Raw genomic sequence first — 26,337 nt, forward strand, 5'->3', positions numbered from 1 at the left:
TTTTAAAAAATTTCTTCTGGGATCACTTTCAGTAAATCGTATTTTTCTACAATATTGCCCATTCCATCCAGGTTTTGAAATATATACGTTTAAGTTGAAAAAGTAGTCTCTTATGAATCTTAATTTTCTTCCTTTTTAATTAATATAAAAATTCTGAGTACAGCTCTAGTTATGTCTTACAAATTATAATACATAGCTTTATTACAAGTTTCTAGATACTACGCAAGTTCAGTTTGTATTTCCCCTTTGATTCAAGGATTATGAGAAATTCCTTTTTCCCCCAGAAAGAAAAGACTTTTTATTTTCTGAGCTTTGTTGTTCTTGTTTTTGTTATTTCTAGTTTTGCAATATTATCATGAGAAAATGTTTGCTGTGCTATTTCCAATTTTTGCAATTTATTCAGATCATCTATGTAGTCTAATACTTGGTTGATTTTGGTGAATATTCCGCGGGTGTTTACAAAGAAGCCATATTCTTTAGGGAGTTCAGAAAATGTCAGTTAGATCTTCCTCATTAATTACAGTATGAGGTCTTCCATTTGTGCTCGCTTCAAGTCTCAACTTACTGGACATTTCCTCTGAGACATGTTTTCAAACCAGGTACACCCTAAGCCCAGATAAGCTCTCTTTGCCTATCTGCTCCTCTAGCACCTGTACTTCCTGCTATTTTAACAATTCTTGCACTGTGTTATAATTGCTTATTTACTTGTCAATGGGCATTCAAGGTCCTTAAGAACAGAGAGCATGTGTTTTTCACTGTTGCATTCTCAGGACCTGACAGCTCTTGGCACACAGAAGGGCCTCATAATCATTTGTTGCATGAATGCATGAATATCTCCATAACTTTCCCTTCTTTAGAATTCCTCTTAGAGAAAGAGACTGGAGAGAGGGGGTGAGACACTGCGAAGAAAATATTAAGGATAGACTGGAGGTGTCTGGCAAGTAGGTAGTCTTCCAAACAAGTCCTATGATTCCCATCCAGACATTGGCGGTCTACCATATTGGTACTCAGATGTGGTCAGTAGCCCAAGTGAACCAGGAAAAATGGCAAAGCGGTCAGTGTTTATCACCAGCATTTTCTACATCCCTTATTCTGTACCCTGCCCCAGAAGAAGCCACTAATCTCATATCACTGCTCTGGTTCCAACGTTCAGAAACTTCCTCAGTCCTTTTTTCCCTTCTGCAATAGAAATTCCGGGCAATTAGGAAAGTCTAAGTTGAGTATTGGTTTTATTAAAGTAATTTGCTATGAGTAGTGACTGACTGTATCAACTTAATTTTTTAAGACATATGTTCATCCCCAAATGGAAGCCTGCTAATCCGTATCTTGAGCTAGTGGCTACTTATCTCTTCTGAATACCCCCTCCCCCACCATGCTTAATTATGCTTGCAAAATGCATGGAATCCACATGGTTTACAGCAGGCAGACATATACAATCTTCCCCTTTTCCTTGCCTTTCCTCATCTGAAAAATGAGGGAATTTGATTAGCTGATCTAGAAAGTTGTCTCAGCTCTAAATTTCTATGATTAGTATTCTGTCATCTACCCTTTGCAAACTACTCTAAATAGATTCAGTCACCATAGGAGAATTAGCAAGGACAACCAGGCAAATACTGAACTCAACAAATCCTCAAATTAGGGGAGGGGGTCATATAGTCAGTCTTTGACCATCCACAGCACTGCTGAATGGCAAAAATCATCTTAGTGAATAAGACAGAAATCTGTTATCAATTATCAAAGAGAAAAGTATCGGGAGGGGTCTAAGAGAACATCTGGTTCAAACCCTTTCCAGAGGCATAAATTTCCTGGAAATAGGTATTCTAGGAAGCATTCTGGTTAATCAAATATTCCAATTAATGGTTAGATCTAAGACACTAGGAAATAAAATGTTGAAAGAATTACAATACAATAAAAATATTTCAAGTGTTAAAACTAGAATGAATATGTGACACTACAGTGGAAATAAGATTAGACCAAGAACCCTGTTCCAGGTCTAGCTTTGTTCTTTTTTTTTTAACATCTTTATTGGAGTACAATTGCTTTACAATCGTGTGTTAGTTTCTGCTGTATAACAAAGTGAATCAGCTATATGTATACATATATCCCCATATCTCCTCCCTCTTGTGTCTCCCTCCCGCCCACCCTCCCTATCCCACCCCTGTAGGTGGACACAAAGCACCGAGCCGTTCTCCCTGTGCTATGCGGCTGCTTCCCACTAGCTACCTACCTTACGTTTGGTAGTGTATATATATCCATGCCACTCTTTCACTTTGTCCCAGCTTACCCTTCCCCCTCCCCGTGTCCTCACGTCCATTCTCTAAGTCTGCGTCTTTATTCCTGTCCTGCCCCTAGGTTCTTCAGAACCAATTTTTTTTTTTTAGATTCCATATATATGTGTTAGCATACGGTATTTGTTTCTCTCTTTCTGACTTACTTCACTCTGTATGACATTCTCTAGGTCCATCCACCTCACTACAAATAACCCAATTTTGTTTCTTTTTTTTTTATGGCTGAGTAACGTAGCTTTGTTCTTAACTGTTTTTCTGACATTAGGAAAATCTCTCAAGCTCTCTGAACTCAGTATCTGCATAACTATAGTATGTGGACACAGAATGAATTATATATTGAAATATTTTTGAAAGATCAATGTACCCTACACAACATACATAATACTAATTGTTCATGATGACAACACGCCTCAGAATGTTAGAGAAAATTGGGCAAAGTTATGCAAATTTATCATTTTCATACTGTTACTCATAAACGAAATGCCTTCAGTATTACCACCGTGAGTCATAATACTGGATAAAGCTCAACCAAAGTTTATAGAAAAGATCAAATTCAATTATGAATTATAAAAACATCAGTGATTCTCTAAATAGCATCTGAGAGAACATAGTTTGCATCCTGTTTATCTAAAATTCCACAGGAAGAATTTTTCCCAGTTCTCAGAAAATTCGGTTTGGGATTTAAAGGTAAAATCGAGCCATTTCAGGCCAAAGCGTAATTTTAAAACAAGACCAGTAGCAGGAAAATTAGCCCTCAGTGATAGCACTGATTTCAAGATACAGCAGTTCCTCGAAATCTCTTAAGTGCTTCCATCCAGAAAGAAGTCACACGAGACTGACTCCCACATTTAACTTTAATGAAGATCCTAAATTGGATGAAACTATTAATTAATCTAACTAATTTGCAGTACTCAAGGCATTGACTCTAATGGCAGGACGTGAGTCCAAGAAGTCAACTCCACCATGGTGCTGAGAGCTGACGTGTTTGAGAACTCGCAAGGTACTGGGCCCAGTTCTAAGCACTACACGCTTGTTATTTCATGTGTATCTCAATCTTTACACCAAATCTATGAGATGGGCTTCATTATTGTCCCCATTTTTCAGCTGAGAAATCTGAGGCGCTGAGAGATTAAGTATCTTGCCCAAAGTGTACAGCTAGGAAGAGGCAAGACATGATTTGGACCCTCAAAGTCGAACACTGGTGCTAATGGATTTTACCACCACGCCAACCCAGGATTGCTAGAGTACATGGCCATCATCTATTTTCTTGTCTTTCTTTACCTCTATAAAGCAGGTTTCTGAAAGGAATGAACCAAATGTCAATTATCTTTGTGTATCTCTCAGCATCTCACACATGGGGAACAGTTTACAATCATTTGTTGACTGACTGCTAAAAATATGCAAATCATTTTGGGACCCTATATCTGTATTGGAAACACAAAATTGAGAGAGAATGTAGGTAATTCCAGAAATAAAAATCCTACAGTGGAATGTTTTGGATTATGAACTATCCAGTTTTATTTTCTATGTTAACCAAAATCTAGAGAAAAGTTATTAATTCAGACTGCCTTGGATAGTGGTTACTTTGAATTATAATATATGATTAGATGAGGAGTTCATTAAAAAAATGTTCTGTAAAGGGCTAGGTGGTAAGCATATTAGGCTTTTTGGGCTGTAAGATCCCTGTTGTAACTACTCAACTCTACCACTTTAAGTTGAGAATAAGAGAGCCACAGACAATATGTAAAAGAATGGGCATGGCTTTATTTACAAAAGAAAGTAGCAAGACTGATTTAACCCATGGGCAACAGTTGGCTGACCCCTGGACTCCAGCATAGGTAAATTGATTTTCAATAGCTACTTGATACATGTTTAAGCAGGGATCTTATTTGAATGAATAGATTAAAAGATATATTATGGTTCTTGTTCTCTTATACTGATTATCCTCACAGATATCTCACTAGTTTTCTTAATTAAACTTTCCTCTTTAAAAAGTCCAAAAATAAATCATCAAATCTTACCAAATTCTAGGTTCATGAGGCCCAAAGTAAACAACTTATCTCTTCTCTCTCCCTCTCTCTCCTAAAGACACCACATATGAGTTATCTACTGTTGTCTGACAAATTCCCACCCGCCCCAATTCAGTGGCTTAAACAACAACATTTTAATCTCACAGTTTCTATGGGTCAGGGGTCCAGGCACAACTGAGCTGAGACCTCTGCTTCAGGGTCTCTCAGGAGGCTAAAATCAAGGTGTAAGCTGGGACTGCAGTCTCACATGAGGGCCCAACTAGAAAAGGATCCACTTTCAAGCTCACTCAAGTAGTTCTTGGCAAGATTCAGTTCCTCCTGGGCTGTTGGACTGAGGCCTCAGTCCCTCACTGACTGTTGACCGAACGCCACACTCAGCTCCTTGCCAGGCAGCCCTCTCCACCAAGGCAAGCAGTGAGGAGAGCCAGAGAGAATGCCAGCAAGAAAGCAAGTGCAAGCAAGACAGAACTCCATCCTTTATAACCTCATCGTGAAAGTAACCTCCCTTCACTTTTGCCATATTGTATGTTAGAAGCAAGTTGCTAGGTCCAGCCCACAGTCAAGTGGAGGGGGTTACCCAAGAATATGAATACCGGGAGGCAAGAATCACTGGGGTCCACTTTAGAAGGCTGCCTACCACACGCTAGTAAAACAAAGTCTTCATTGGTCTTCTAGTGTAATGCTATTAACATTTAAAAAAAATTTTTTATACAGCAGGTTCTTATTAGTTATCTCTTTTATACATATTAGTGTATATATGTCAATCCCAATCTCCCAGTTCATCCCACCACTACCCCCCGTTATTAACATTTTTAATTGATGTCCTGTCAACAGGAGTGTATGGCTGTTAGCACAACTGAGGCCATCTTGGGCCCTTACAGTTTCTCGCGTCCTTTCACTGACCCTACCCAGGACTGTATGTGCAGTAAAGCCCTTCTCTGTCAGGGGCTTTGTAGCTAATAGATGCTGTTTAATAGTCATTAGGACCAGGTGGCCTCTATGCTCTGTTAGTCCCCAAATAATGATGAAAATCTTTGCTGACTTATTCCTAGCATCCACTAGACTAGTTACCCATTCATGAATTTTGACTTAGGAATGCACGTCCTATTTCCAAACACCTACCCCCATACCCTAGGTTAACTGTACAATTGTCCCAGGGGCCCCTTGGCCGTGTGGAGTGCAGCTGCAAATGCTTCCAGATCGTTGTCTGCCTGATCCCGCTCCCACCCTGTGAGTAGGTTACCCTATAATAAACTGATTCATTAATAATATGGAGCTGCCTCCCTCATTTTTCGGTTTCAAGATGCCTTCTCAGTTGGGTGGGCACGTTTCGTTCCCTCCATTCTCCAACAAGGAGTAATTTGTACCTTCATAATAGCTATATGCTTTTAGGCTCAAAATATAACTGTGATTCAATCTTCCTAACAAACTTCATAGCTAGCATGGAACAGTTTCTATGATGTTTCTACAAATAAGCTGCTCTCGTTATTTCCCTGACCCAAGGAGGGTTGGTATATGCGGGATGACTCTTGCATAGTATTAGATTGGAAATTAGTTTCTGTTACAGTTACACAATTGTAATTTTGTCAATTTAAAATTAGATGTGCAGAGCAAAAAGGGAAGTAATGGGCGTTAAATGACATGGGTAACATAGATCCCAAATTGATCTGATGCTTACTTCTCCAGATTGGTTTCGGAACCGTGTTGACACTCCATGCTCACAGATGATGAGGAAACCAGCCAGATAGAGGGCTTTCGTCAATAGGAAAGGAATTTTCAGGAGGACCTGTGGTTGGCTGCTATCCTGGTTCTAAACGGTGCACGATGTGACAGGCATCACGTTTGTGTCAGCCTTCCCTGATCTAACTTTAGTTTGGGGCCATTTGCTTCAGTAAACTACAGACCCCATAACAAGTATTTGGGTGCAGGTAGTTCATTTGGGAGGGGGCCTCAGGAAGGACAAGTGAGAGAGTATGGAGCGTAAACAAGGAAAGGAGAAAAAACAATAAAGTCTAGTACTGAGCCAGTTACCATGGATGGCAAGTATGGTTCAATCCTGCTGGGGATCCTCTGAAAAACCATATAGAATTCTTATCAGATTTATCCCACCAAGTAACTGAAAATCCGGCGTCTTTATCCACTAACTCCCATCCCTCTATGGTTGAGAGGCTTCCCCCTGGAGTGTTCTAAGCTTCCTTGTATGCAAGTTGAGAAAGTTATTAAAGTGCCAAAAAATAAAACAAAAAAACAAAAAAACAACTCTCAGGCAGAAAAGCAGCAAGGTTCAGGGCTTGAGGTGAGTTGCTGTTTACAGGAGACTTTCTCACTCAATTTGCTGGTGAATTTGCAGTACATCTGCTACACATAGTCTTATGCAGGTAAATGTTTTCATCAATGCAATTTGTTTCTAAGCAAGGAATTCTCCATTTTAGGCAGGTGCCGCCTGGCACACAGAGGTGCTCAATGAATACGCATTACTGGATGACACTGAAGGTTGTTAAGACGGCACAGCAGAGAGCCAAAAGGCCGCTTCTTGTACTCACGGCCCTGATCACCTTGAGATTGGGACCCCATCCTGCTACTGACTTAGTTTCCTCCCTCATCACTTTCTCTTTCCCTTGAGTTATAGATTTTCAGAAACCTTAGAGATGATCATCCAACCCTTTTATATTTCCAAGAAGGAAACTGAGGCCCAGAAGGGTGAAATGACGTGGCCACCTTTGCAAAGTCAGCCAGTGGCAAAGCCAAGACCCACATCCCTGGCATCTTCTCACTGCTCTCTCCATCACAGCCCTGCCTCCTTTTCTTAGCTTCTGTAATGCTACAGGATTGATTTCCATCAAGGGACTGGGGCTCACCTAAACTCTCTGAAGCAGATATATGCAACTAATGTATTAGAAATTGATGTACTCAATAAGCCCAACCCAAATCTTTCCACTTTCACAATTTATCTTTTGTTCTTTTTTTAGCAGTCTGTACACTTCCATATTGAAATATAGAAATGCCTCCTGATAGCACGGCCTTTTAAATTTCTTCAAAGAGCTTGCTTATCTATTTGTGTCATTTTATTCAAGAGGCTGTAGGATTTCTTTTTAATTACGAACAGATTCCTGCAGGCTCATATCTAGTGCAAATAAGTAGCTAATTATTAGCGGGTGGTTTGTGTTTCTGGTTTTTGTGGTGAGGAGAAAGGCATGGAACTGACTTGCATCAAAATGCTGCTCAGCTACAGGAAATGGACACAGTGGAGGCCAGCTCTTGGGTAATTTACAGTAACAAAAAGTGAGATCACCAGCCCAGCCAGACGCTCTTGTACCACGTTAATTCCAGGCCTCTGATTGACCTGGAGCTCTTTTTCTTGTTTTCTTCTCCCCACATGTAACCTTGAACATGATGGGGGCCTGATTCGCTTCAGGAGCTTGAGGTTGCCACGCCCCAGGCATGAGTGCCCAGGGTCTCAGGCCAAGAAGGGAAGGTTTCTATCAAGGTGGCTCCCGCAGAGCCCTCCTCACTAACCTGCTGCGTGCACCATGAGCTAACATTAAAGTGCAGAGCTGAAGCTAAACCAGGCCACAGGCCAGGGGGTGGGTGGTAAAGCTTCTTGGCTACCACTGACTGCCATTCAATAGATATCAATATCTCAGTTGTGAAACACTCTTGCCCTCCACCAAAGGAACATCCATCCTCATCCCCAGGCTGTGGCATCCCAGGGCTCAGAGGATTCAGGTGCATTGCAGGGAAGCTCAGCACCTGGAGAAGCCTCTTTGCACCCCAGAGTCATCACAGGATCCCAGGTGCTCTTGAGGAAATGGCTTCTCTATCACTACAGGTTGGAATGGGCTTCTAAGCCTGCCACCGTTTGTAGTCCAGGATCGTCCATTGCTCACCTATCTCACCCACCCCACCGAGCATCTCAGAAGACCGCTTGCGTCAGAAGTCCGCCATCGTGATTGCTCTGGGATGACCAAGAGCCCGCACATACCCAGCAATGGCCTGCCTGCTCACTCTGCTAAGGTTCAGGGTTGCAAAAATGGTCGGGGGTGAGAGATTTGGCCCGTGCTGCCTTCCTGATCTGGCCTCCTCATGCTACTCCAGGGAGCGCAGCCGACTTGGAAATCATAAGGCAACGAGCCCAGTCTAGGGGGTGGAGACCACCCAGCTTCTCCAGATTTCCCCTCCCATCAGCCCCCTCTCTGGGCAGCAGCAGACGGAGGACAGGAGAAAACCACTGTCATCGCTACAAACCCTAGCCGCCATCCCAAGGCCTTTCCCTCAGCCTGAGTCAGAGAACGAGACTGGACAGTTTTTATGAAACTTCCCTCCTCTCCTTCCTTGTTCATAAGAATGAAATTTGAACCTGCGACGAGGTGGGTGGGTGAGTAGATAAAGAAGTGGAAACAGCACCCATGGCTGAGAAAGCAGATGAAGGGCAGTGTGGCTCTCTCTCATTTTCCCACATTTCTTTTCGTAGTAGCTCCATGGCTGCAGGTGTGACTGTGCTGTCTCGAGCTCGCCCAGCCCGCTGCCTGCACTCTCTCACCTCTTTCACATCAGATGTTGTCATCTGGTGAAACCACAGTCTGTGAGTAATTCTGCCAACTCACTCCCTGGGGACGGTTTCCCTCAGGGGTCAGGGAGCCAGAAAAGCACGGAGGGTGGAGTCAAGCCAGAGGAGATGTGAGGAGCAGCTCACTCACTCTTCTGCCGTGTGATCTTGCTAGAGTTAAAGAGTAAACTCAGTTTTCTTATCTATATCACAGAGATAACTCCTAGAGTTCTGTGGCTGAAAGCTTTTCACTGATGATGGTGGTGGGAGTTTGTTGTTTTGTTTTCGTAACAGCACATCGCAGCCCCCCTGACATATAGGAGTGCTCGCTACAACGAGGTGCCATTTTACGTGAACTTAGCTTGTGTGAGTTTGAAATAGGGCAGTATAAAAATACTAATGAAGTCTTAATGCATGCACAGAACATGAAATACAACCAAATTCTACTTTTTATGTATTCCTCTAGGGAAAATTGCCTTGAATTATGCAAGCTTTGAATTATGTAATATCTTCAAGAGCTCATTCCTGGCAAACCAATGTGACTGAGGGTCCACAATCTGCCAAATGTGTGTTAAGATTTACCGAAAGTGTCTTATGCAACCCTTCAATGACCCCATGACACTGGGATCCTTGGATCATTTCCTTCCTTTTCCCGTCTTCATATTCTCCCTGATTCTCTCTCTCTCTCTCTCTCTCTCTCTCTCTCACACACACACACACACACACACACACGCACACACTGACTACACAGATATCTATTAAGTGGAGCATCATCTCATTATCCACCAAAAGCCTTTGGTTGCCTTTCCAAAACTGATATCATCCAACTGGCTCTTTTCTTCATCGTGGTTATTCTTACACTGCTGGGCAATTTGCTCCTGACTCCCAACTCCCTCCTCATTCCTGCCCTTGCCTAAGAAGCAATATACTACACTTCTTTTGTCGTTGAAGGTGCAGCCACCGGAAGCAGACTATGGAAGGAATCAGTATTCCTGTCCGTCAGCTGAGAATATGGTGAGGCATGTGGCAGACGCAGCACGGGGAAGAAGCCCCACCAGCCCTGCTCCCTCCCCTTCCTCCAGATGCCACTCCTTCCTCACCTTGCCTCCCTCCCCCAGACACCTACATTTGCAGAAAGCTGAGCCTTGGGGCTGCCTTTCTCCAGGGTGTCCCTATGATGAGTCTAACAGTGGCTGTCACCTAGGATTATTCGTGCATTCTGGGGCTGGCAGTTCTACCCTTCTCTTGCCTCTCCACTCACAAAACTCACGTGGAGAGTGTGCTTTGGCAAGCAACTTTGAACAGTTTTCTGACCACCATAATGGAGAGAAATTTATTCATCTTAAGAAATAATATCAGCTAACTAGACCTGTGTGCCATCCAACACCCAAATTATTTGGTCCCTGAGGTTATTCAGGTCCTGTCCTGATGAAAGCTTTGTGGTCTAAGGAATGCCCTTGGTAACTAGTTGGTTCCTGCAGGTACAGGCTTGGAGGCACTGCCACCCAATGGCTCTTTTTACAAACAGCAGCCTCACAAGAGTTGTGTTTATTCAGTACTCTACCCAGAACCTAGCAAGAGTGTAAGACGTGGAGAGAAAACGGGGTGCGGTGGTTACACTGGGACAGGCCAGGTAGTCAGTGCTGCCACCATCCTTCTCTTCCAAGGAAATGTGATTTTCCTGGCGTTAAACGGCAGATGTGAGCTCTTTAATTAGGCAATAAAAATGGCAACTTGGCAGTGAAATTGTACAACACCATGAATCTCTGGCACTAGGATTAATTCGACTGCTTATATTTTTTCTGATGATATTTTTTACCATGACTGAACGTAGGTAAGAGACAAAACAGAAAGTCAAAGCCAGAATTCTCATTTCCATCTTTGTTGCTTACTACCTGTATAAGATTTAGACATGCATTTAATAAACTTATTTTTCTCCCCCATAAAATGAGGATGGAGACGGTGGTGGTATACTTCATAGCACTCAATAAAAGACGAATTGATTGGAGCTACCAAAGACTTCTGTCCCATGTAATGGAAGCGCAGGTCAGGCTACTGTGACCAACGGCTATCCATTTCAACAGCTGCATTAATCAGGGTTAATTAAGATTTGTCCTTCTAAATTGGATAAAAAGAAACTGTACTGTACAGAGCAGAAAATCTTCTATTAGAATAATTAAACACTGACTCAAGCAGGTGGGTGTGAGACATCATTCCACTTAAAGCAAGAAAAATATCTTAGTATTTTGACATTGTCCTATAAATTCCATTTTGTCTCTTTTCTATTAAAAAAATACTTGGTTTATCACAGTCATTTGTGATTTTTCTCTACTGGAGAGAACTTCTCTTCATACGTGTTCATACCCATCCTCCTTGGCTGGCTGCTAGAGGAACGTGTCAGCTCTCTGGGGTCAGCCTAGGGGATGCGAATGTGGATATATTTCAGTTGGCACATTGTCAAATGGTAGTGCCTTGCCCATGAGGGATGGAGAGGGCACCCAAGCTGTAAGGACACTCAGGCAATCCTTATACAATGACGAGCCACTCTTCTATGATGGGGATAAACACCGGGTAGAAAATGGCCGAACCCATGAACAACTGGCTTCGTGACGCAGGAAATGGTGTAGTCTTTGAATGTAGACAAAACAAATTATGGGACTAAAGTAAATAAATTCTGGTTTGATTTTCCATTTTGAAACTGATCTCAGTATATAATTAATGAAAAAATCTCCTCATGAAAAACTGCCAAGATTTTAAAAAATACCTAGATAGTGTTGAAAAAGAAAAATAACACTAATGAAAAGTATCTCTAAGAAATGTCAACATGATGCCAAAGTAACTGAGTAATGAGCTAAACTCCATCAACTAACTGGTCTGTTCAAATATCAGGTAAATGTTTATGTAGTGTCACAAAAACCTAAACAACTTGACTGGCTCTACTGTTTCACCAGATATGTTTGTAAACTACAGGAATTGTAAATTCAGCAGAATAACTATTCTTCTTTCCCTTAGTGAAAATAAATCTACAGTAATCTTAATATCATCAGCTATTGGCTTTAAAAGACGTGAGATAAATTTTTTCCCTTTAGTGACTGTGAAAGGAATTTGAATTTATATGCAGCTTGAATAACTTGTCAGTCAACAGAAACTATGGGGCATTTACTCAATGCACAAAGACTTGTTCTTGGGGGGTATAGATACAAAAGACATCCCTGGGTCTTTATCCTCCAAGCATCCTATACTTTAACTAGGCAGATAAAACATGCAAACATGAAGCAAACACTCAACTGTCTGATGCTAACTACCAGTGCATTACAAATCCTAAAGATGGGTAAGACCACTGTGGGCTAGAATAGGCAGAGAAAGCATCACTCTGGAGATGGAGACTGAGCTACTCCTTGAGGAATTACCTGGAAATACATAGGTAGAGAAAGCAGGAAAAGGGAGGAAGAATTTCTATGCTGGGAGAAGAGTGTAAACCAAGATTTCTCAGCCTTCATACTATTAACATTTGGGGCTGGATAATTCCTTGTCATGGGGACTGTCTTATGCATTGTTGGGCTTTTTAGCAGTATCCCTGGCCTCTACTCACAAGAAGTCTGTGGCAAAACCTCACTCCCCAGGTGGGACAACCAAAACCACCTTCAGACATTGCCAAGTGTCCTCTCACGGCAACATCAGCCCCAGCTGAGGACCACTGAACCAGGCCTGGATACCTGGGTTGGGGGCGGGTGCTTTCTCTATCTCAGAGCTTATCAATCTCAGAATTATTGACATTTTGGGCTGGATAACTATTCACTGTGGGGACTGTCCTGTGCTTTATAGGATGTTTAGCAGCATCCCTGACCTCAACCAACTAGACACGAGTAGCACCTCCCCCTGGTTGTGACAACCAAAAATATCTCCAGACATCGCCAAACGTCTCCTGTGGTGCAAAATTACACCCATCTGAGAATGACTGAGATTCTCAGTAGGAATGGACTTGGCTTCCTCAGGGTAAGAAGAACTGCTTAAACAAAGCACAAGGTTCATGTTAGGAAAGAGTGGAATAAGACTGAATAACTAGGGTGGACACATGCTGTGTGAGATCTTGGATACTAGAGCCTATACTAGGCAGCCACAGTAGTTCTCAAGATGTGTTGCAAAATGAATTGGTGTTTAAATTAAATCTGGCAGAAGCAAAAGGATAAAGTGCCACGAGGAGGAACTGGGTACAGGGTGATCAGTTAGGAAGTTGTTATAATAACCAGGTGTAAGCATTGATGGCCAGGGTTGCAGTGACATCTTTGGAATGGAGAGAAAAGGGTGAACCTAAGGGTGCTTTGCAGAAGTCAATGTTGAGCTTTTGCAACAGACTGAACAGAGGTGAAGGCAAGGAAAGAACTAATGGTGAAACTAGTGTTGCCGGTGGGAAGCAAGATTCAAATGAAGTGAATGGGAAGGTGGGGCATATAATGATTTTGCTTTTGCAAATCCTAACTGCGGGCCTTTTTATATATTTTTTGGCCATGCTGCACGGCATTGTGGGATCTTAGTTTCCGGACCAGGGATCAGACCCATGCCCCCCGCAGTGGAAGCACGGGCTCCTAACCACTGCACCGCCAGGGAATTTCCCAGGCCTTTTATTTTTTTTTAATTTATTTTATTTATTTATTTTTGGCTGTGTCGGGTCTTAGTTGCGGGCTGTGGGATCTTCGTTGTGGCACGGGATCTTTCGTTATGGCATGTGGGTTTTCTCTTCTCTAGTTGTGGCACGCAGGCTCCAGGGTGCGTGGGCTCTGTAGTTGTGGCACACGGGCTTACTACCTGCTGTTTAATGCCAGGAAAATCAGATTTCCTTGGAAGAGAAGGATGGTGGCAGCACTGACTACCTGGCCTGTCCCAGTGTAACCTGTTGCCCCGCGGCACATGGGATCTTAGTTCCCTGACCAGGGATGGAACCACCCACATCCCCTGCATTGTAAGGCGGATTCTTTACCACTGGACCACCAGGGAAATACCACCACCACCACCACCTCACCCCCACCCCGCACTGGGCCTTTTATAATGAGCACAAGAATACTGGTGAGAGGTCAGGAGGTCAGGACTGAGTGATGGGTTTGGGAATGTTGGAAATACAAAACCCTGAAATCTCCATGGCTTTAAACAATAAAAATTTATTTCTCACTCATATTACATTCCACTGTGAAATGGGTGGCCCTGCGTCTTTTAGGGATCCAGGCTTCTCCCATCTTATGGCACTGCCATCTTAGATGAGTGACACCCAAGGTGGCTGCAGAAAGGTTAAGTCCTAATGACCTCTTGGGAGATTTTAGAGGCCCTGAAGCAGTGTATATTACTTCTGCCCACATTCCACTGGGGATCCACCTGAACTGGAAAATCTTGTTTACTGGTGTCCCAGGAAGAGGAAATGGGATTCACAAGAACTTGGCCAATCTCTGCTATGGGAGACACACACACACACACACACACACACACACACACACACAGAGAGAGAGAGAGAGAGAGAGAGAGAGAGAGAAACTATAGGAGTGGATGAATTTATTGAGGACCTGAAGATACAGGGAAAATCGAAGAGGAAAGAGTTCAAGGACCACAGATAAGAAATCGAAGAAGATTCAGCAAAGGATTCAGAGATGTTGTTAGAAAGCTTGGAAGAGAACTGACCCTGTGTAGAGTTGAGAGTGTCAGGAGAGAAGGTAAATTTCTATATGGAGGGAAAATGTCTACTTTTGCTAAGACTCTTGCTTTTGAGACAAAGAAATCCAAGCTAATTAGAAAAGGCCTTATATATCTATACCCCACCTCAAAACCATAATTAGCTTATCTTTACAAGCAGTCTGAAACCCAGATGCCTCTGCCTGGAAGTTGTGTTGGCCCAGCCTACCTGTCCATACCTCACCATGCACTTCCCCGGTACCCAGCACATCCCAGTCACTGGATTGCTGACCATCCTCAAGCCCACCTATTCTCTCCCATCTTCATGGTTTTGCTTTCATAGCTTCTTCCACCCATCAAAGTCCTGGCTTTCCTCAAGCCCTAAGTCAAATGCCCTGCCATCCAGGAGCGCAGCCTTTTCTGACTTTCCCTGTCACTACTGAACTCCCCACACCTTCCAGCCACCTTGTGGTTTTTCCTCCACTTTGGCACATGAGACCACCTGCTTTGTATCAGTTTTATGTTCACTTGACTGTCTCCCTCACTAGACCGTGGTTTTCTCAAGCACCAAACAGGGCCACCAAGGTTTACATCCCCAGGACAAACCAGACAACACTGCAGTCTATGTCAGGGGCTGGCAAACATTTTCTGTAAAGGGTCACATAGTATTTTAGGGTTTCCAGACCGTATGGTCTCTGTCACAACTACTCAACTGTACCATTTTCCTGTAAAAGCTGCCGTGGACAGTATATAAATGAATGAGTATGGCTGTGTTCCAGTAAAACTATTTATCGAGCGTGGTGGGGCAGATTCGATTCATAGGTCCTAACTTGCTGCTCCCTGACCTATGTGAATGATGCTTTCTGGAGCACAGCATGAACAGGTTCCCCTGGGGTATCATCTGGGTAGTCCTGGGAAGAATCAACGTGCATCTTAGTTATTCTTGTATCTTCTGCCCCACCTCCCACCAGCACCTACTACACTGCCTTCCACATAGTAGGCCCTCAGCGTTTATGTTTCTGAATTAAATATACCTGGAGAGATAACACTAAATGAATCATACTAGCATTCTGAGAGCTTCATTAATTTGAAAACTGTTCTGCAAGACTGTAGTAATGTAGTTCAGGAAGGGCTCATGTAAGCCCAGGAATCATAAAAATAATGTGACAGGAAAAAATGTGAGGTAAAAACATCTAAGGATTAGCAGCCAAAGGGAGAGAATGTGACATCAGAGCTGGAGGGAAGTAACAAAAAGGCATTTCAATCCTGAGAGACCAGCACTGAAGGACATCCCATCATATGTAATACATGTCTCACAACACCACCTAAATCCGTGTGAATAATGCAGTTAATGCCAGCACTTCAATGCTGGAAAGATGATCATGATTTGGAGGAAACTCGGAGACCAACCAAAATCATTAAGAGACTGAAAGGATTTGTTTATGAGCAGTTATAAAAGAAGCCAAATACGTGCCTGGCCTGCTGATGGCTAGAAGGAGAGGGGGGAAAGGTTTACAAATGACTGAGTGCTGTAAACACTAGCAAGGGGAGGAATGATGGTGAGTTCTACTGCACTTAGCTTTTGGTATGGACATCTATCAGGCATTGACAAATTCTTCTCATTATTAGGTCTTAAAACATTCAAAGGCCATCTGAATAACATATAACCGGAATGCTGTGATTGGTAATGTTCGATTATTACAGGAGAATAGGACTGCTCCAGGACAGCAAATACAAGAAAATTATTGCTTATTAAGGAAAGAAACATTCCAGGAATGCTTGGTGAGCTGAGAGAAATGCACTAACAGTCCACTCTCAGAAATATCCAGTATGTGCAATTGTGGGTAATGTTATATAGTAAAGAATTGTTGAAGTTAAAGTACAAAAATGGAAAGATGGCCAGGTATTTCCTTCATTCCTTCCTTCTGTCATTCAATCATCCATTTATCCATCCATCCCACATATCTAATGTTTACTCACTATTTGCCAGGTCCTGGGCTGGTGATACAAAGAGTAATACTACACAGGACCTTTCTTAAAAAAAAAAAAAAAGTTTACAGTCTAGTGAGTCTAGTGGTTGGGTCAGGGAAGCTGCTGGACTGAAAAAGAACAGACAGGCTCAATAGAGAGTTATAAGGGAGCAAGGAAAAGTGGCCCCCAACCCAGATGAGACAAAAGTAGGAAGGTTAGGGATGCTTCCTAGAGGAGCTGGTATCCAAGCCAAGTCATGAAGGATTCTGAGTCATCTGTTAATCAGAAAGACTGAGAATAAGCATCCCAGGTGTTATACCACTTTGTCACAACATATGTGGGACTGCCAAGTAGTTCAGATTGATGGAGACAAATAGTGTAAGGCAGGTGGTAACCTTAAAAATAATAATTGGAATATATTAGGACAGTGGGCAGTTTTTATTTTCCTTGTTGATTTTTCTGTCTCTTCCAAGATTTTTCTATTAACAAAATCACACCCTTATGTAGTCAAATAATTGCAAACATTTATATAGCACTTACTCTGTGCCAAACACTATTCTAAGCACTTTGCATACATTAAGTGATTTTATCCACATAACTCTATGAAATAGCTACTATTATTTTCCTTTATACAGATGAGGAGGGGAAGCAGAGACAGGTTAAACAATCTGGCAAAGTTAGAGTAACAACAGAGCAGTGTTTCTTACTTCAGGCATCTCATTCTAGAGTCTCTGCTTTTACATCCTCTATGCTCCTACTAACTTTCTAAGTCAGGAGCATATTTTCTTAGCATTTACTCCCATAATCCCAGTCTAAAAATTGACCTAACAAATAATCAGAGATACAGTTAAATATCTGGGGAAGGGGGGAAGAATATTCATAGCTCCCAAATTTACAGTAGCATAAAATGAAACTAAAAATCACCTAAATATCCTATCATACAGAATGATTAATGATGGTATAGACAATTATACAAGCACTGGAAATTATGATTTAGAAGAAAGTTAAATTACATGGGAAACGCTCACTATAAAGGTCAAAGGGAAATGCAAGATACAAAAGGTATAATCCTAGTAGTATGTTTGTGTGTGTCCAGAAAGGAGATTCGCTAGTCAGACTGGGTTCCAATTCCAATCTTAGCTCTGCCACCCTTTAGCTTTCTCACTTTGGGTAATAATTTAACCTCTCTGTACCCCACTTTCCTCACCAGAAAATGGGGGTAATACAGTTGTCATAATGGTTAGAAAATTAATATATGTAAAATGCATAAATTCTGGATGGCAAACACTCAGTAACAGCTATCAAAAAGCAGGAAACCCTATTTAAAAATTAGAACTAGATAGTACACATTCACATAGGCAGTTGAATAAGAATCGTTTGTAGTCTGTGGTCCAACATGTTACAACTTCATCTAATTATTTTCCCCCTCCTATTTAAAAAAATAATTGGAAGTTGAGTGAGATGAAGGGAACTTTGCATTGCAAGTAAAAAGTATTTGCTTTCAGAATCTGCTTTATCAAATAAGATGTACAAAGCACTCAACCAATCACAGAAGGGTCATAAAAGTTTCCTTTTTAACCAGATACCTTCCCAAGGCTACAGCCCTGATATTTTACTTTGGTTGAATATCTTGATTTGTGATAGTTTACAACTATTTAACCTCAACATAATGAAAGCCATATATCACAAACCCACAGCTAACATCATACTCAACAGTGAAAAGCTGAAAGCATTTCCTCTAAGATCAGGAACAAGACAAGGATGCCCACTCTTGCCACTTTTATCCAACATGGTATTGGAAGTCCTAGCCACTGCAATCAGAAAATAAGAAATAAAAGGAATCCAAATTGGAAAAGAAGAAGTAAAACTGTCACTGTTTGCAGACGACATGATACTATACATAGAAAATCCTAAAGACGCCACCTGATACTACTAGAGCTCATCAATGAATTTGGTAAAATTGCTGCATAAAAAAATTAATATACAGAAATCTGTTACTTTTCTATACACTAACAACAAAATATCAGAAAGAGTAGTTAAGGAAACAATCCCATTTATCATCACATCAAAAAGAATGAAATACCTAGGAATAAACCTACCTAAGGAGGTAAAAGCCTCTACTTAGAAAACTATAAAACACTGATAAAAGAAATTGAAGATGACACAAACAGATGGACAGATATACCACATTCTTGGATTGGAAAAATTAATATTGTTAAAATGATGATACTACCCAAGGCAATCTACAGATTCAATGAAATCCCTATTAAAATACTAATGGCATTTTTCAAAGAACGAGAATAATTGTAAAATTTGTATGGAAATACAAAAGACCCCGAATAGCCAAAACAATCTGGAGAAAGAACAGAGCTGAAGGAATCATTCTCCCTGACTTCAGACTATACTAAAAAGCTACAGTAAACAAAACAGTATGGTACTGGCACAAAAACAGACACACAGATCAATGGAACTAGACAGACAGCCCAGAAATAAACCCACACATTTATGGTCCACTAATCTTCAAGAAAGGAGGCAAGAATATGTAATGGAGAAAAGACAGTCTCTTTGATAAGTGGTGCTGGGAAAACTGGACAGTTATATGTAAAAGAATGAAATTAGAACACTCTCTTACACCATATACAAAAATAAACTCAAAATGGATTAAAGACCTAAATATAAGATCAGAAACCATAAACATCCTAGAGGAAAACATAGGCAGGACACTGTTTGACATAAATCACATCAGTATTTGTTTTGGATCTGTCTCCTAAAGCAAAGGAAATAAAAGCAAAAATAAACAAGTAGCTCCTAATCAAACTTAAAAGTTTTTGCACAGCAAAGGAAATCATGAGCAAAATGAAAAGACAACCTATGGAATGGGAGAAAATATTTGCAAATGATATGATCAATAAGGGGTTAATATCCAAAATATATAAACAGCTTATACAACTCAACATCAAAAAAAAAAAACAAACAACTTGGGCTTCCCTGGTGGCGCAGTGGTTGAGAGTCCGCCTGCGATGCAGGGGACACGGGTTCGCGCCCCGGTCCGGGAAGATCTCACATGCCGCGGAGTGGCTGGGCCCGTGAGCCATGGCCACTGAGCCTGCGCGTCCGGAGCCTGTGCTCCGCAACAGGAGAGGCCACAACAGTGAGAGGCCCGTGTAGCACAAAAAAAAACCCCAAAAAAACAAAAAATAAAACAACTTGATTAAAAAAGTGGGCAGAAAACCCGAATACACATTTCTCCAAAGAGGACATGCAGATGGCCAACAGGCACATGACAAGATGTTCAACATCGCTAATCATCAGGGAAATGCAAATCAAAACAACAGTAAGATATCACCTCACACCTGTCAGTATGGCAACCATCAGAAAGAACACAAATAACAAATGTTGGCGAGGATGTGGAGAAAAGGGGTGCAGCCACTAGGGAAAACAGTGTGGAGGTTTCTAAAAAAACTAAAAATAGAACTACCATATGACCCAGCAATTCCACTCCTGGGTATATATCTGAAAAAAACAAAAACACTAATTCGAAAAGATACATGCACCCCAGTGTTCATAACAGCATTATTTAGAATTGCCAAGATATGGAAGCAACCTAAGTGTCCATCAATAGATGTATGGATAAAGAAGATGTAGTGTGTATACAGACACACACACACACACACACACAATGGAATGCTACTCAGCATAAAAAAGAACTAAATTTTGCCATGTGCAACTAAACCAGACAGAGAAAGACAAATACTGTACAATATCACTTATGTGTGGAATCTAAAAAATACAACAAACTAGTGACTATAACAATAAAGAAAAGAGGGAAGAGATATGGGAACATATGTATATGTATAACTGATTCACTTTGTTATAAAGCAGAAACTAACACACCATTGTAAAGCAATTATACTCCAATAAAGATGTAAAAAAAAAAAAGACGACTCACAGATATAGAGAACAAACTAGTGGTTACCAGTGGGGCAAGGGAAGAAGGGAGGGGCAATTTAGGGGTAGGGGATTAAGAGGTAAAAACTATTATGTATAAAATAAGCTACAAGGGGAATACAGCCAACATTTTAAAATAACTACAAATGGAGTACAACCTTTAAAAATTGTGAATCACTATATTATACACCTGTAACTTGTATAATATTGTATACTTCAATAAAAAAAAGAAGAAACTTGTTTCTGCATCAGTTAGGATCAAAAGCTGAATGGAAATTACAACTTGGTTTTTGAAGGACCCAAAGCCAGATATAGTTTATTTCTCATCCAAGTTTTGGAATTATCTTAATGAGTTTTTAAATGGTAAGAAAAAATAGAAGGAAATGAGCAGTTTCAAGAGTAGCACCCACTGTTTTACCTCAAAGTTTTTTCTTTCTTTTTTTTCACGAAGGCAGTTCTTGTAGTCACCTTTGGAGCTGGTCTCAGGGATGAGGCTACTTGAGCAGGTGGGCTATACTGAGAGAAATGGAACAAGGGCCTGGGGCAGGGGGGCATGTAACTTCACTGCTCTGCCCAGAATCTGCAAAGTGGGATGGAAAACGCTTAAGCACTTTCTTAAGGAAAGCCTAGAAAATAATCCTTGATGAAGGGAAATGACGTTATTCTGCTGCTCACACCATAAGGAGCCTGGTTTCCCCACAAGTTTTCACGGTGTCTCTGTCTCTCCCTCTCTCTCAGGTCTCCTACGTAAAAGCGATTGACATCTGGATGGCAGTGTGCCTTCTGTTTGTGTTTGCAGCCTTACTGGAATATGCAGCAGTGAACTTTGTCTCCAGGCAGCACAAGGAGTTTCTGCGGCTCCGGAGAAGGCAGAAGAGGCAGAATAAGGTACAGTTGACCCTGAGTGCACACAAAGTCAGGTAGAGCTCGAGGTGGTTATCCAGGCAATGTAATTTAGAAAATAGAACAATACATAGTGAGCAAGAAGCTGAAGTTAATTTTTGTCCCGATTCAGCCTTCTATACTGAATTACTGCTCAGGTTAGTCCTTTAAAATTGGGACAGAGTTGTCACATTTAGCAAATAAAATTCATCAAGAGATGAATGGATAAAACAGATGTGGTGTATACACACACACACACACACACACACACACACACACACACACAATGGAATATTACTCAGCCATAAAAAAGAATGGAATAATGCCATTTGGAACAGCATGGATGGACCTAGAGATCATCACACTAAGTGAAATAAGTGAGACAGAGAAAGACCAATATCATATGATATCACTTATATGTGGAATCTAAAAAAATGATTCAAATGAACTTATTTACAAAACAGAAATAGACTCACAGACATAGAAAACAAACTTATGGTTACCAAAGGGGGAAGAGGGATAAACCAGGAGTTTGGGATTAACACATACACACTACTATATATAAAATAGATAACCAACAAGGACCTACTGTATAGCACAGGGAACTATACTCAATATCTTGTAATAACCTATAAGGGAAAAGAATGCGAAAAAGAATACACACACACACATACATATACATATATATAACTGAATCACTTGGCTATACACCTGAAACTAACACAACATTGTAAATTTACTATACTTCAATTTAAAAAATATATAGGGCACACAGTTACGCCTGAATTTCAGATAAATAATAAATATTTAGTATAAGTACATCCGAGATGTTACATGGAACAGAGTTATATTAATAAATTATTTGTTGTTTATCTGAAATTCAAATGTAACTGGGAGCCCTGTGTTTTATCTAGCAACTGTAGTTGGAGATATTTATTCCATATGACAAAATTACTTTAAAATTCTGTTGTTTTGAACATTGATAATTTGTGTGCGCGTCTTTGCTCACAAAACTGCTTTTTTATGAATTGCTCGGCTTTATGTAAATAAGGTCCCTACTCATGTTGATTTCAACCTGATAAATCCAATTAGACTGATCTCATTGTCTCAACTTTAATTTTAATGCAGAAACCCCAAACTTACATTATCTAGAAGTTTGAGGTTGGAAATACATGGCTCGAAATCTCCAGTTCAGTGGTTCCCAAACTTGCCTGCACATTAGAATAGCTTGGAGATCTTTCAAAAATCCCAAACCTTGGCCATACCCCATACCCATTAATCCCAGTCTCGGAATGGGGCACAGGTGTATCTTCTGAAGTTCCCCAGGCAATGCCAGTGTGCAGACACATTTGGGAAGCAGTGCCCTGGTTTATAATTTAATTTCGTATAGGACTCCAGAAGCCTTGCACTTGCTTTCAGTTTCAGATTCTGGGAGAGAAATATGCTCTTTGATACGGAGAACTCCAGTGCCTGTAACAATAATACTAGCGAACTGAAGTTAAAATTTTACATACAAGAGATGAGAGAGAGTTTTCAAAATCTGTTCCCCCTAAAAAATGATACATTAAACCTCCTGGGAGCCTAGAAGATAGCATGGAAGATAATGTGGGATCATGGGAGGAACCTTTTCTCAAAATGGAAAATAAAAGAACATGTTTGACAACAGGAATACTGTAGCAAAAAGGGAGAAATCAACAATGCAGTGAAAGGACACCATAATTTCTAGGAAAAACAAAAAACCTTTAGAAGATGAGAAAGGGTGAAATCCAGAACCAAGGGTCAGGGGTGGCCTTACATGGGGACAGATATTTCAGCCATTTTAATAATGACTTAAATTAGTGTCAGTTCATTGATGAGGATACCAAAGCACAGTGAAATAATTTGCCCATGCTCATGCACCACGAAGTAGCACAGCAAGATCTGAGGTGTGATGCTGTGTCTCCAGAGCCCATGTGCTACACCACTGTACCGACAAAATGGGAGAATGACACTGGTAGTTGGATGATGGTACGATGTAGGAGTTCCTAATTGCTCCTATCATTTCCAAGGATTATGAGGCAGGTTACCAGCTGAAAATGGGATGGAAAGGAGGAATGTAGAAGGTTTAAGGAGGAAAGATATAGTATTAAATAGTAGTTTGGGAGAATAAAAAAGCCATTGCTCCAAGGAGAGAGATGGGGTCAGAATGCTGAGGCAGAGGTAGTGGGAGAGCCCATCTGAGGTGTGTGGTTATGAATTTAAAGTTTACGATTAAATTTAAAACTTTAATTAAAACAATCAGCAGGTGCCCCTTTGCAGTCAAAGCTCTTACTGTCATTGACAATTGACTTTTGAAAAAAAAAAAAGGAGGGGGAGGCATTTCCAATTATTTGTCCCTTAGGAAATGGCATCTTTCCAAAGTAGCACTTTCCAATTTTTTTGAGTCTGAATTATGTTTAGAAAAAATGGTAACAAGAGCTCACACTGATTGAGGGGTTACTATAAACCATACTTTCCATACAAGAATTGATTTAGTCCCCACAACTGTGAGTACTGTGATCATACAGCCCAGTTTACTGCAGAAAGTCCTGTTCCTGCCTATTTTCCTGATGCCCTGTGTAATTTAGCATTTGTCTTGGATTATTCATTTTAAACCAGAACACTTATTAATAGTTGCATTAAAATAAACTCAGATGGGTTTGGTGGACCTCCACTCTATACATCTGCTTTCTGTCATGCTGTGGTCTTCTGGGTTGGGGGTACACAGGTGCAGTACACAAGTTCTCACTTTAACATGTGCTGAAATCTAAAAAATAACCATCCCCATCCCTGGCCTCTGTTCTTGACCCTTTCCAGAAGCAATGTCATAACTAACACTCTTTCCAGGATAGCTGGAAGGGAGCTTGCTGATAAAATGAAGTGCACTCAGACACAAGAGGCTAGGGATAAATCTTTCTTTCTTTTGGTCTGTCAGTGATGAGATACTGCTGTCCTGCTGGCCATTTGGGGCACCAGCCTTGGCCCATGACATGGCATACAAAACCTAGAAAGCCACTAGGCCACCCTTTGGTGGGGTCAGTGGAAAACATGAGAAAATCCTAAGTTCAGTGAACATGAGACCAACAAAATAGAGGCTGAGCAGTCTTGCTGTGGGCATCTAAATGCTCATGATTGAATGGCTTTGTCATTTCTTGATGATTTAAATCTGTAATTGTCTTACTGTTTGATAATTACTGTAAAATAAAAAAACATCAACATTATAGAGTTGGATTGTCCAAGCCACTTTCTACTATCAAAACTGTCCTTGTTGGGATCAATTAAGTGGTCATCCTGCCAATAACGAAGGCAGTGTTCTTATCTCCACTGTACAGATGAGGAGAGGAAAGCCCTGAGAGGTGAGGTAAAACGCCCAAAGCCACACACGCAGGCAGCCTGGCTCCAGCGCCCTGGGCCTCAGCTGCTGCTCTGCAGAGTTCACATCATTTTACATCTTACATTCTGATCCAGTATCTCTCTCCCACCCACACACTTGAAACAAACATCTCTAATGCACCCTAATATTTTCTATTCAGTTTTTTTAAGGCTGGTCCATCAGGGATGAGATTAGGGTGAGGCAAGTGAGATTAGTCACACAAGTACAGGGTCAGATCTTGTATTTATTTAAATTTGGTAGTTTTTCCCCATGGCTTTTTGCATTAATAAGGAATTTTTCAAATATTGCAATAAAATATTGACCTGAAGTACTGGAGTTTTGGCACCCCCTTACATTTTGCACCTGAGACCTTACCTTGCCCTAGTTCCAGCCCAGCTGGTCTTGAACCATTAGACTTTCACAGACCCTAATAGGTTGTGGCCTGAGTTTAAAAACAAAAACAAGGCCACCACGTTAAAATGTTCAATATTCCCAATAAAAAAGTCATCTCTTTAATTTCCCATTAGGAAACTGACCTCCCCAACACAATCCAGCCTGATTCTTTAGACGGTGTAAGAAAATCCCAAAGCAGATTACTTCCCAAAGTGACACTGGCATGATGATTTGTTCAAGGAAGATGTTTACTGAGAGAGCCCTGAGATTACATTTACTTACATGGGAAGAGTGCCTGGTGTTTATTGAACCATCAAGTTATGAAACAGGGTCACTTTCAAGGAGGGGACCAGGCAATTTGCAACTAGGTGTATCTGCTTTACCTTTTCTACATCTCAAAAAGCAGCCAATTTTATCAAAGCAGAGTTTCTCAGCAACAATCAAGCTGAGATCTTCACTGACTGAACTTGTAAATCCCTATGGTTGGGCCAACCCCAGCCTGTTAGAAGTTGATGTGCCCCAGGTCTAAGTAGTAAAATCCTATTTTTATGTTACGCCCTCAGCTCCAGTAACTTTTCACACCATGTGATGGTTTAACAACTTCCCCATAAGAACTCTAAAGCCTCACCTGCGCTTCTCTCGCCCTGTCTTTTTATATCTGGCCACACCACTCCTGACTTTGGCATTGTGCCTGATTTCAGGTTTCCAGTTACCCATAGAGCTCTGACTTCTTTATTTTCAGTGACTAAACAGAAACTGTAGCTGCTTGAGAACATGGCTATGGCTTCTAGGCCACCTGGGGATGAGCTGCCTTTTAAAGAGAATGTTGTGAACACACTGTTTAGACTTCAACCTCCCAGGAAGAAAAGACGGGGCCTCAACCTAATTAGACAACAGGGTGAGAATGTGAGGCCCTGACCAAAATGTCTCACGTGACAGTAACTTGGAAAAGTACTCATTTTTTTTGCAATTTTCCCTTTTCCTCCCTTCATTTCCCTGTCCTTTAATTCTTAGTTAGATTGCCAATTTCCCAAAAGATAACTTCCTAGTAATCTGAAATATATATACATATAACTGAATCACTTTGCTGTACATCTGAAAGTAACACAAAATTGTAAATCAACTATACTTCGATTTAAAAATAAGAATTTCCTGATCCTACCGGGTGGAAATGATACCACTCTTTCAAGCACGCATAGTATGTAATTTGTTCCTTTCATAAGGTGTCAC

At 41.1% G+C, this 26,337-nt stretch overlaps 1 protein-coding gene across 5 annotated transcripts in view; it reads left to right on the forward strand.

The window, feature by feature from the left end:
* The window catches only part of GLRA2 (glycine receptor alpha 2), a 200,542-nt gene that overhangs the window by 143,245 nt on the left and 30,960 nt on the right, over positions 1-26,337 (forward strand). For all 5 annotated transcript variants that reach the window (XM_029240742.1, XM_029240745.1, XM_029240743.1 and 2 more), the window contains one exon: positions 21,180-21,329. In XM_029240742.1, the coding sequence (XP_029096575.1) occupies positions 21,180-21,329 (150 nt within the window). The remainder of the gene's footprint in view (positions 1-21,179; positions 21,330-26,337) is intronic.

The sequence above is a fragment of the Monodon monoceros genome, unplaced genomic scaffold, assembly GCF_005190385.1.
Source record: "Monodon monoceros isolate NGI ecotype Baffin Bay Population unplaced genomic scaffold, NGI_Narwhal_1 Super_Scaffold_22, whole genome shotgun sequence".
Lineage (NCBI taxonomy): Eukaryota > Metazoa > Chordata > Mammalia > Artiodactyla > Monodontidae > Monodon > Monodon monoceros.